We start from the raw sequence: 12,578 nt of genomic DNA, 5'->3' as shown, positions 1-12,578 counted from the left end.
TCTTTTAAACCTCAAGAGGAAGGGGGTGGAACATAAGGATTACCAAAACATAATAAAAGAACAAACATGACATATTAGTCGCATGGTTCTTTGAATACTCTAAGTAAACCTGGCCTTTTAAAATATGTTTTCTCATTAGTAAGTGAATATTAAACAAATGGTTAAATGAGTAAACAACAAAGCTTGGTATATGGTTTATCAATTTTACTCTGAGGTTTAATAAATGAATGAATTAGTTTCTTGTTGGGACTTCCATTCTCAGCTTAAAAATTAAATTTTTTTCCTCTTTGGTAAAAGCTAAAAATTAATTTGGGGAGAAACCAATTGAACATTTTAATTGCTAATGCTGACTATGATCAATAAATGTGATCTGATTCTTTTTGGGTTTCTGGGTAAAGAGCGAAACTGTTTCTCTGTTCAAAGACTCCATCCCTCACTTCACTACATTATGATGGATTCCAGAGTTGCCTAAACCAAAGTTGTGTTTAATGAACCCAAAGTACAATTAAAGTGGGTAGTTTAGTGAGATCATGCCAGCATGGGCATAGGATAATTTATTTCAGGAATGCAAAGTTCCAAAAAGTTAAAGCAAAACTGGGTAACAGTGAGGGGGAAAATTGAGGCAGATTACTGAAGCAGATTGTTGCAATAGATTAAGGAGTGGGGGCCATTTTTGGGATCTGGGTTTAGTCAAGGTTGAATCCATCAGCGAGGTTTTAGCTTCACCTGATGATCCCAATGTCCATTCTTCTATTCCTATTCTTCTTCTTATAAATCGAATCTTAGTTCTATATGAAACCCTTTATTTAATTCTTTGAGTCCTTCTTGGCTTCTTCTTTAATGTCTGATGACTTCACTTCACAAACCCTTTTAAAAAAATCCAACACCCTTTTCTGTAATTAATAAACTCATTAAGATAAGTTGATAAAAACCATAAAAAATTGTTTCTGGGGGAGGCAAGACGGCCCCCACCTCTTCACTCTCTCACATGCACAATTTATAGAACAGAACCTCACCACCTCCACCCTTACCGTACCCCAACCCTCATTCAAATAGCATAAAATCCCTCAATTAGATTTGATTTCCTTCTCTCTCTAACTCTCTCTCTCTCTCTCTCTGCAAAAATGTCTTTCTCTTCCAAACCCCACAAGAGAAAGATCAGTGGGAAAGCACTAGTAGTGAACATAGGTTGTAGCTGTAGAAGACCAAAGCTTGGTGCTGCTTTCAGGCCAAAGGCAAAGCTGAAATCATCATCTCAACAACACCGAAAACCAGATCTCCATCTCTCTTCTTCCACCTACTCTTCTTGGGACAGAAGTGGTGGGTTTTCCATCAATGATGAAGATGATAACACCACCACCACCACCACTTCTTTCTCTCAATACCTTGACATCACTCCTCCAACCTATTCTGAGCCAGAACCAGAAGAAGCCTATTTCAATACAATCAAGTGCTCAGGTGCAAAAGCTGTTCAAGGGTTAGGGAGAGTCGAGGAGAGCGTGGCTGTGATGAAGGATTCAGATGACCCATATATTGATTTCAAGCAGTCCATGCTCCAGATGATACTAGAGAAAGAGCTTTACGCTAGAGAAGATCTAAGAGATCTTCTTGATCGTTTCTTGCAGTTGAATTCTCCTTATCACCATGGGGTCATCGTTAGAGCTTTCTCAGAGATCTGGAATGGAGTCTTCTCTTCATCTTCTTCTGTAAATAAGCAAAGGTTTTCTTCTTCAGGTTCAGCCACTCATGCTTCTACCCCTCTGAAACCGCGGTTTAAGTCACGTGAGTTGTAGGGGGTTGCACGTGTGCTTCACGAGTTTTTTGAATAGTGTCCCCATGGTGGTGATCAAAGTGAAACCATGGAATGGGTTCTCTTCTCTTTTTCTCTTTTCTTTTTGACTTTTCTTTAGAGACTCAGTAGAACCCAGTGAGTAATGTATTTAGCACTGTGAAGTCCGTGATGATCAGTGGAGTTGGTGGTTTGTGTTTATTTGAGTCTTAATGAGGACAGTGATATCCTTTATGGTTACATTCACTTCTTTGCTCCTTGGATCTGAATGCTGACTTCTTTAGATCACTTTCTTTGCTTTGTTTCACTTATTGTTAATGAGCACTGGGCCTCTCTCCCTCCCTCCCTCCCTCTCTCTCTCTCTCTCTCTCTCTCTCTCTGCGTGTCTTATTCAATGATTCAAACAGTCTAGTGTTGTGATATTCAAAATTTTTAATGTTGATGTGAAACTTGATGAGAATGGGCAAGCAAAGAAATGGGCAGGTAGGAGGCTTTCAGATAATCCAAGTATCCAACAGAGCATTTAGAACTCTGAGGTGAGATATTTTAACTAGTGCAAATTAATGTCTACTAACTCCTCTTTGACTTTCATGGATGAACTGAGAGTTTCATTACTTAAAATTAATATTTTAAAATGTTGATCAGCATTAATTTTGTACAGTTACTTGAATGCAGCTATACTGTTTTGAACCTATGGGTCTGCCAAAAATAATTTCTGGTAAAATTTATAGATATTAAAATCCTTAGGAACAGTCTTAATCTACATTAATTATAACTGCAACTACTCAAGCCAGAAATAAGTAAAGTTATTCGAAAGATATTTCTTGATAATAATATAATTGTAAGTTGTAACCAATCTTTATATATGTCTAATTTTATGAATGTGTATGACATATACCACATATCAATCCTGAAAGGTTTATCGACTTTAGGGCCATTGTTATATGGTTTTCAATGTCTCTAATACTATACAAGTTCCAAATATCTCCTTCTAAGTTATATATGAAACATCACTCTTTTTACGATTTTTTTTTTTTTTGGTAAGCCTTTTTACGAATTTTTGTTTGCTGTTGTGTGAGTATCTTCTAGGATCATGACAATGTTTTTTAAGATCCAATGACTGTGATGTCTCGTACCCTTATGAAAAATCATAGTCGTTGGATCTAAAGGAAGTTACATATTGCTATCTAAGAACCATGGCAACAAACATAGGTTTTTCTTTTACTGATATTTAGAGTGCCAGTGTCCAAGGGGTATAAATGAAAGTACAAAGGATAGATACCAAGAGTTGGATCTTTTATCTACGAGAGGTAGTACTCCTCTACAGTTCCACCATGCATTTAGGAGGGGGTCACTTTCAACCTAATTTTTTTAGTGCTTACAGGTAGGTTTCTCACTTAAATGTATCGTGAAAAAACATGAGAGATGTACAGTCTTCTAGTCCTGTGGATAGATGATCTATACTCAGATATCACCGTCTACTAAATGTGAGATGGTCCCAAAACTAGATATCTACTTCTCAACAAAATTTGAAACACTTAGTGGTTTATCATGTATGAAATTGTTTGATTTAAGAAAGGGAAAGTTTGACTGTACCTCTACAAGGTGAAAGAAACATATGTGATTTAGATAGCAAAAATGCTCTTTGCTACCCATACTTATACCCGATGAGAAGGAATCTATGAGGTCTTTTTTCTTTTTCTTTTTTCTTTTGGTTTGGTCTTTTTTTTCCTTTTCCGGTAAGCTATCAAGTAATTCTTGAAAATACAAAATTCGAGGTGGATATTTATGTACATAGAAGGGAACTTATTAAAAGAAGATTTTTAATAGTGAACACTAGTAAATAACTTTCACATTTAGGTTACTTAAAAATATAGAAGATATTCGAGAAGAATAATTTGGATAGGTTAGAATAATACATTAATTGGGTTAGAGGAATTAATATTAAATTAGGAATACTAATTTTTCTCAAAAATAAATCTTGTAGTAAAACCTTTTTGAACATCTTTAGATTAGTCTTTTTCAAAATCGGTAGATTTGGGAAATTTTCCCTTCTTTTAATTACGTCTTGATATTATTTTCAAAACATATTTAGAATGAAGTTATAAAATAAAAAAATTAAAGAGATAATTATTGCTGCCTCTGTAGTTTGATTTTATTACTAATAAAACCCTATTCTTTACGAAATTACTATTGCCCCCCTTCCTTATAACGGTGTTAAGTAGCAGTTAAATTTGAATATGTAATGTCTAATTTGCCCTTCATTAAAATTAAGAAATAAAAAGACGATGCTATCCCATTTATAAAAACTAGATTAAATATCAATTTTACCTTAAACTTTTTTTTTTTAATTCATATGGGCAAAATCCAAATCTGATTTGGTTTGCCGCCTTAACTTAGCTTTATTTATTTTGAATTAAAGAAATTGGCAAAATCCAAATCCAATTTGATTTCCCACCTTCACTAAACTTCATTTATTTTGAAAATATTTTAGGTGATATTCAGTTTCCAATTTGAGTTGAATTCGATTTTCCTTTTTCTTCGGTTTCTATTTGAGTTTTAAACAATCATTCTTTCTTTATTTGGTAGTTCTATTTTTATTTTTATTTTAGAATAAGACAGATTATAACATTTAATTAAGGGTACTACTGTAATTTGACAAAATGGTAAATAAACAAAGAGATAAGTATAAGGGTATTTTGGGGTTTTTGAAAAAATATAAATATGCCACATCATCAGTAAACTAACAGAACTTAACGGTAAGGGGCAATAGTAATTATAAACAAAGTTAAAGGTTAGATTAATAATTTTGAAAAGTATAGGGAATACAGTAATAATAAAATCAAAGTACATGGGGACAAAAGTAATTATCCCAAAATTAAACTAATAAAACAACAAGAGTTTGATCCATCCTTGTTTCTACAAGGACAGAAATAGGTTTTTTCTTTCCACTCTCTTTAATGGGTGCTTTAATGGGTGTTCCTCCTTCGTTATCTTTTTTTTTTCCACATCAACTGAGTTAAATTTATTTTTTCTTTGAGTAATGTCTTTTTCTTTTTGTGTCCTTTCCTTTTCTCCCTTCTCTCTCTTTTCTCTTTTCTCTTTTCTCTTTTGTCATCACTATGAATTTATTTCATTTCATTTCAGAAATGGAAGTGTTGATATCACTTATGAAAGTTTTTCTTCACCGTGACTATGTGATTGGGCTCTGAGCTCATCAATGGCTCCCTATCCACTCTTCTTCCTGGCCACCTCACCAGCTCTAGTTGTTCAAGGAATTCGGATCATCTCCCTGGCAGCTTTTCCACCACAAATATGGGGGCCCCGAAAAAATAAAAAAAAAATAAAAAAACCCCCCTCACCCCACCCCCGGGCCCCCCCGTTTGGGGGGGGGGGGCGGGGGGGGGCTAGCCGCGGGGAGCGTCCGGACTCTTGTTCAAGCACCGAATATTCTTCTAAATTTCAGTTAGAGGCTTAAATGACATGGCATGGATTCCTTTTCCTTAAGTGAAGAGAAATTTAACTTCTTTGTGAAGTTACGAATGTACGAATTCGTTTGAGCAAATTAAATCACCAGTTTTTTGTTACGTCAATATAGACTCACAAGGCTGATGAAGCCAAAAGCTTGAAAACCTAAAAGAGAAAACAATTTATGATTAAGACCCATGCATGTGAGCATGGATTCTTATCACAATGGTTAACGCAAGTGGAAAAAAAATGTTATCTATATGAAGAAGCTAAGACAAGGGTAAGAACAACTTGTACAAGATCAACACAAGGTGCTTTATTATTAGGTCTACTACAACAAAGACATGTGATGATGGATAAGTCTAAACTTCTCTAACCTTCACAATTTTTCTTTGTTTTATGTCTACTTCCTTTGTGTCCTAAAGGTGACGCAACTTGGTGGAAATCCATCATCGGTTCAGAATCAATGGATTGGAAGCTGTTCTATCCAGGAAGCGTTGATAGCTGATGAATATAAGGTCTTCTGTGATGCTGCCGTTCCTCTTGATGGTGATGTGGGTGGTATTGGGTTTGTAATTCATGATCAAAGAGGTGCTTTTAATGTAGCCTTTTCTGAGCCGGCAATAGTAGTTGAAGCAATTGTTCGAGAAGCGATGGCAATTAGGTTTGCACTATTTGAATGGTTTCACTGTGGAGTTAAGAAGGGTGAGGTTATTCTCAGATTATGAAGCTCTTGTTAAACTACTTGCTGGAATCTTGTTTGATGTTGATAATGTCTTGAGAGAGCATTATGATTCTTGTTCCCGGAAGGCACTCACCTCTCCTTCTAGGATTGAGTGGCCATATTCCACCCCTTGGTTATGAGAATTGTACTCTTCTTGTTTTTCGGCCTTCGCCCCTTATTGAATGATAATCTCTTCTACCAAAAATATAGGTGATGCAAGTTGGGTTTCTTCAATGCTTAATCTTCAAGTCATTTATAAAATTCTTTTTTCCAACACTCCATGAGGCCTTGACCCTAATGTTGTGACCTAATTATCCAATCACAAAGTAACCCATACACGGTATACGAACATGTCTACAATCATCGGACGAGGATGATGAGTCAAAGGTTCAGGTAGGTATATGATCATATCCATTCAACAGACGAAAGTATAACCATATATCATACATGTGCAAATGTGTACACTTTTTTTTTTTTTTTTTTTTTGATATAAGATCAAAAGAGAGATTTTGAGGAGTTCAAAGACACTCTAGGAAAACTCTCATCATCTTGTTTGTGAAGGACTTCCTCAATCTGGGTGTCATACACACATAAAAGAGATATTTTTTTTTGAAGCTGAGGTTCATCCGGACCAGCTTGCGCGCACCTTAATTACATCCTCAGGGGGGAGACGCTATCTGCAATGGTCGAATCCACGACCTCTCCACTGAGAAGCATGGATCTCTGCTACTCTACCAACCCTGCATTAGCAAAAGAGAGAAATTTCGTTAAAAGACTTTCTATAAATAGCAAATCCTCTTTTAAAATCAAAATCACAACGGAAAAAACTATTGGTTTGGTCAATTTCAGTTCTTTACTAGTTTCTCGTAACAGTCTTTATGGGTCGCTTAGTTGTCCGGTTTCGCATTTTTTATATATAAATGACACCAAAGGTTTGGTATGCGGAGCTACAGAAATAAGGAAAGAGGAAGGAACAAAAAAAGTGAATCAAACTCATGAGTGGATGTTGCACCATCCAAGTATCTCTTGCTTTCAAGCTTAAGTCCATTGCTAACTTTACAAAGTCGCTGAAATCGTACTGTTGATACGGAATCTCGCTCGTCCTTCCTTGTCACGAACCTGCAAGATACGAGCTCGACCTTGGGGGGTCGAGGTACGTCTCCGACGAACAAGTCAGTACCAATATTATGATCTCAACTACTCAATAGAGAACTCAAGTAATTGATCACACAAAGTATGAATACCTACCTCATAGTGTTTACCTGAGGTCTTTATATAGAGTATGGTAATGGAGTTATATTCGGAATATGACTCTAATGAAAGTTGTCACAGGAGAGTAACTCTTTAGGAGAGTTCTTTTACCTAACTGGAACTCCTCTGTGGTTGTCGGTTGATAGGACTCTACCTTTGTGAGGTTTCCTCACCCTGTTAGGTGGATGCTATTTATCACTCTGGTCGGTCCTACCATGAACCGCCAGGTCGAACTTTACTAGTGTTGAACCTGGTCGGATCGTGCAACTGCTGGTTTAGACCGGGAGATATAGAATGACCATTTTAGTCATTAACATTCGTACCATCTATTAAATGGTATAGCTATGTTACACTGATACTCTACCATATTCATTCGACACGATATGGTTTTGATTTTGACAAATGAGATACGACATGAATTGACAGTGTAAGAATCAAATGTACACAACATCTAATAATTACTTATGGGGTTTTAAGCTAAAAATAATAAAAAATATATATTATGACTTCAATGTGGAGACAAGTTCTTCTACTGCCTTGTTTGGAGTAAAACAAGTTGTCTAAGTTGGGTGCCCAATGGATGAGAACATGGTATAGAACCTAGGTATGGAAGAGAGTGAATCAAACTTCTTGGGCATGGCAAAGTTTAGTGGCGGGAAGAGAGGCCTTGCGGCCATGGTTGATGTGGCATGTGGAGACGGGGGAGGAGGTTTGTATTTGGGAAGATAGATGGATTCACAGTGTGCCTTTGTTTGCTATTGGTGAATATCCTCCCCAAGGCGTGAATGGTATGATGGTAATTGATCAGCAAGAAAGAACTTGGAAAGGGCAATCAAAGAGGGAAAAGAAAAAGCATTAGGCTGGGGAATAAGTTTCGAACTATGAGCTACATCTTCTAGTTCCCCTATTCCTCTCCATTATCTCCTTTCTCAAGTTAAAATCTTCTGTTCACTGTGGGTGAATAAGTCTCTGTTAGCTAGTTTTTGGGCTGGGGAATGTCAGTAATGGAAATCCACGACGGTAAGGAAATGCACAAGGTAGGGTTGAGCAGGTAGGACTAAGAATATATCGAGCTTTTGCGGGGTTTTTTTATTTTTTATGATCCCTCTCAACTACAGTGACTATCAACAACCACCATTAATCCTCAGGTTTTTTCAAATCTCTAAGTATCCCACGATGTACAACATTTATTCCAACACCCTAACGTCTCTTGATGCAGCCTGCTTTTCAGACGGTGCTTTAACCCCTTCTGGATTTCAAGTTTCTCTTTGTTGGTTAGGTCTGCATCCTTTTTCCAAGTTTTTTGCAGGTTCTACTCTTGTTTTCTTTAGTTGAACTTGGCTCTACTAGATTCTGTGGTCTTCCTTCTTGGGGGTTGTTTGGGCGAGGGTTCCTATGGTGCATACAAGGAGATAGTCGAATGCAAGAGGTTATTGTTTTCAGCCAAATCTTTCTGTGGGAAATGTTCTCAACTCTACAGGGAGGGATCGAACATGGATCAAGGATGGTTATAGGGGTAATATGAGTAACAAGGGTTGGAAAGAAGCGGGGTCTTCTGCTTTTTTGGAGCGATGTCTGAGCTCAAAAACACTTTATGGGAAGCTCATTGGGGAAAAAAATGAAACTATTTCAGAGACCTATTAGTTTTTGGTTGAACTATGGGTGCCTCTTAGAGTGATAGATATATGCATTATAGGCAAGGATGACTTTCGTGCGATTTTTGCGATGGAAAATGACAGGAATGAAGTGATGTCAAGGGCCCCTTGGTGGATTGGCAATGGTATGTTGCAGTTGGCACTAGAGCCTATACCAGAGGTAAGAAAGGACGTTGTTCTTCCTCCATTACCAGTATGGGTTCAACTCCAGGGAATTAGGTTTGACTGTTTCGAATATGGCTTGATGCTGAAAGCTGCTAATGAGTTGGGGAAAGTGGTGGACATTCAATTAGAGGTGTAGGAAATGAAGTTACCTGAAGGATCTGCTAAAGTGAAGGTGATGCTGAACATCAATCACCCAGTGAAGCTCTATGCACAAATCAAAAGCAATGGGGATGAATGGGTTCATGTTAAGGTGAAATATGAACTTCTGGTTTTATGTGAAGCTTGCGGGAAGATTACCCACTCCACTGGGCGGTGTGCAAGACGCTAGATCCAGCTGGGGAAGCTTTGTCCTATTTTGAGGAGAAGATCTACAAAGATCTAGTTGCAAAACCAATTAAATTTGGGTACAATCGGTTGTTGTCAACAAAAGCTCTGGAGAATCTCTTTACACTTCCATTGTTGGTGAAGAGGGAGTTGGCTGGAAGTTGTGCTAACGAAAAGGAGGGGATTAGTGGCAGTTGGCGCTATGAAGATTTTGGTAAAGAGTCTATTAAAATTCAGGAAAGAGGGGAAGAAGAGAGAAATAGAAAGAAGATGGTGAAGGGAAATGGTCTGTCCACAGTGGAAGAAGGCAATTTGGAAGATGCAGAAACACCAAAAAATGCGATTTTTCTTAATAAGGAAAAAGTTTGTGGGAAAAAAGGGAAGAACAGGAAGCAAGGTGATCCTTCGGTTCTTAGTGGTGAAGAAATTATGGAGATGGTCCAGAAGACAGAGGATACCAAAGGTATGGAAGATCGCAGAAACAACAATTTGTCTCAGATTTTGTTTAATTAGGGAGGATTGGACAGTGAGGACAAGGGTAAGGGTGAAGATGAAAGTAGAGTGGAGACTTATGTTGCAAACAAATTGCTTTCTAAAAAATAGAAACAGAAAGGGAAGAAAGTGATGGAATATTAGATGCAAAATGACAAGTTATGGGAAAAAGAAGGAATTCATATGGAAATAGCAGAGATGAAGGAAGATCTGAAGGAAGGCGATTTAGGGATTTTGAAAAAAGTGCTAAAATAATGGAAATGATGGAAAAGTTGGAGCGTGTGTCAATTAAGGCACTCAAAACACAATCGGTAACTTTTGTGTCTAACTATGATTGTCCTAAAGTAGAACCAAACAAAGATGAGAAAATGGAAAAGAAAATCCCTAAACTTGTTGATGCTCAAACATAGACTGATGAGATGTTTCCCAATGAGGGTGAAGCAGCGGAACCTGGAGCATTCATTACCTCCCCCCAGCAGAAGCGCAGTAGGAACTCACCCGAACCCCCTGACTTCATGCAGCTTCATCCCATTGAACGTTTTAATCTTTTTCTGGATGCACTGTTAAGGGACTCTTCTGATCCTAAAACCTTGTTTTGGGATGCGTGGGGATCCATGGAGGCTCGTTATCTTCTCAATCCAATCCTGTGGTACCAATGCAACAAATGGTCCAAGCTCAACAAGTACCTCAAGTTGTGTTTCCAAATCCGGTGGAGGAACCAGAGGCTAGCATTCCCCAGGTCTTTCCATACATAAGTACTCTGAGTTCTTTGATTTTTGCATTGTGCTTTTTATTTATTTTCTTGCTGTGATAAATAGTTGGAGGAAGAAGCTTAACCCAAAATCTAGGAACAGGTTCTATGCTTAATCATATTTTAATTTGTTTTTTCTTTCCTTGTTTCCATATAATTTGTTCTATATGAAAGTGCTTACTTAGCTGGAAACTGCTGTGTGTGTTTTTCTTTCTTCTTTGACCCTTTATGGTTCATTCTATTTTTGAATACTCTTGTGAAATTTACTATTGTTCAGTCCTTCTCTTGGGGAAATGGGAGGTGGAAACTCATTTGTGTTTTCTGGAATACTATCTCAAGTTTGTTGTTGGTATTCTTGGTTTTAATGAAGTCCATGATGTGGAATGTGAGGGGAATTAATGGAATTTTTACACAACAATGCTTTAAAAAAAAAATCCTGAAAAAGCATAGATTTGATCTTGTTTTTCTGTGTGAAACAAAATGTCGTGATCACTCAATTTTTGTGGAGAAAAAAAGAAGTTTGTTCAACCAGTACTTAGTGACTAGCTATGAAGGTAGTTCAGGCTCTAAAGGGTTGAAGAGAGGGCTCTTAGTTCTTAATTCTATCAATTGCAAAGCTGAGGTGTTTCTTTCCGCTCAGTTGATGTTGTTTGTTTGATGCTGAGTGGAGGGAAGTAGTTATGTTGTATGCTTCATTTACGCCCCTCCCAATTATTCGGACAAAAAAGGGTTTTGGTCTATCTTGGCTTCCAATTTGCAAAAGGTTTCGAAACCATATTTACTTATGGGAGATTTTAGTGAACTACTGGAAGCCAGTGAAAAATTGGGGGGGGAGTGTTTCGAGCGTTAGGTGCCTTGCCAGGGTTGAAAGGGATCATCAATGATGAAAATTTGGTAGAAATTATGGCACCTGGATGTTTGTTTACATGGACAAATAAGCAAAAACCACCTAATCTAATTAAGGAAAAAATTGGATACGATTTTCTCTTCTCCTTGATGGCTTAGTTCCTTCCCAAATCAGTAGGTTGAAAAATTACTGGCTGCTGGGTTTGACCACAACCCTTTGATTCTCAAACCCTTGGGTGTCACCACGTACAATCTAAAGTTATTTCACTTTCAAAATGCTTAGTTCTCACACTCTATGTTCCCTTTAGATCTACAGACTGTTTGGCTTACAAATCTGGATATCCCTTTCAATGAGAAATTGGCTATTTTGTCTAGATTTCTGAGAAAGTGGAACTACTCGCTGTTCGGACTGGTGGATAACATTTTCCATAGCTTGGCTCTTGAAGTCGATATCTTGGAACAATGTGGAATCCGGATTGGGGTCTAATTTAGGAAAAGAAACAGAAAGATGGCCTAGGCTCTTGAGGCCGAAGAAATGTTCTGATTTCAGAAGTCTCGAAGTATATATATAACGGATGGGGATAGGAATACTAGATTTTACCATCTAACTAGTAAAATTAATCTTCATAAGAGAGGTATTTCTGTCATTAAAGATGGGGGTCAAACTTTTTCTAATCCCTGTGAGATAGTTGGAGTTTTTGCCAATTATATGCAAAAGCTCTACCAATCTCTAGTGACTCTTGACCCATAGTTTATTGAATGCCTCTTTCTACCCATTAATTTGGAAGGTAGATCTCTCTATGAGACTCCAAATTTGATTGAAATTAAAAATGCGGTGTTTTCTCTAGGACCCCACAAAGCACTAGGGTTTGATGGTTTCAATGGAATTTTATATAAAAAATCTTAGGACCTTATCAATGAGGATGTTTTCAAATTTGTATCTGCTTTCTTTTCTAATGGAGTCCTACCTTAGGGTGTTAATCATACCCTCTTGTGTTTTATCCCAAAAAAGAACAATGCAACAACTGTATCCGACTTTAGGTCCATGAGTCTTTGTAATGTGTCTTACAAGATAATTGCTAAGATTTTAGCCAAAATATTGAAATGTCTTTT

General features: G+C 37.3%; 1 protein-coding gene across 1 annotated transcript; it reads left to right on the top strand.

The window, feature by feature from the left end:
• Positions 1–1,043: 1,043 nt before the first annotated feature.
• Positions 1,044–2,058, top strand: LOC149007847 (uncharacterized). The gene has a single exon (XM_089166543.1). It carries the CDS (start codon positions 1,125–1,127, stop codon positions 1,791–1,793), a length of 669 nt encoding a protein of 222 aa, XP_089022669.1. The 5' UTR covers positions 1,044–1,124; the 3' UTR covers positions 1,794–2,058.
• Positions 2,059–12,578: the final 10,520 nt, after the last annotated feature.

The sequence above is a fragment of the Hakea prostrata genome, chromosome 8 (assembly GCF_041222555.1).
Source record: "Hakea prostrata isolate BN-2017 chromosome 8, UWA_Hpros_2, whole genome shotgun sequence".
Classification (NCBI taxonomy): Eukaryota; Viridiplantae; Streptophyta; class Magnoliopsida; order Proteales; family Proteaceae; genus Hakea; species Hakea prostrata.
Note: the sequence above shows the minus strand (reverse complement) of the source record. Positions and strands in the feature narration are given on the sequence as shown.

Coding starts and splice junctions, on each gene's coding strand:
- LOC149007847 (XM_089166543.1), top strand. CDS start 1,125: ATGTCTTTCTCTTCCAAACCCCACAAGAGAAAGATCAGTGGGAAAGCA.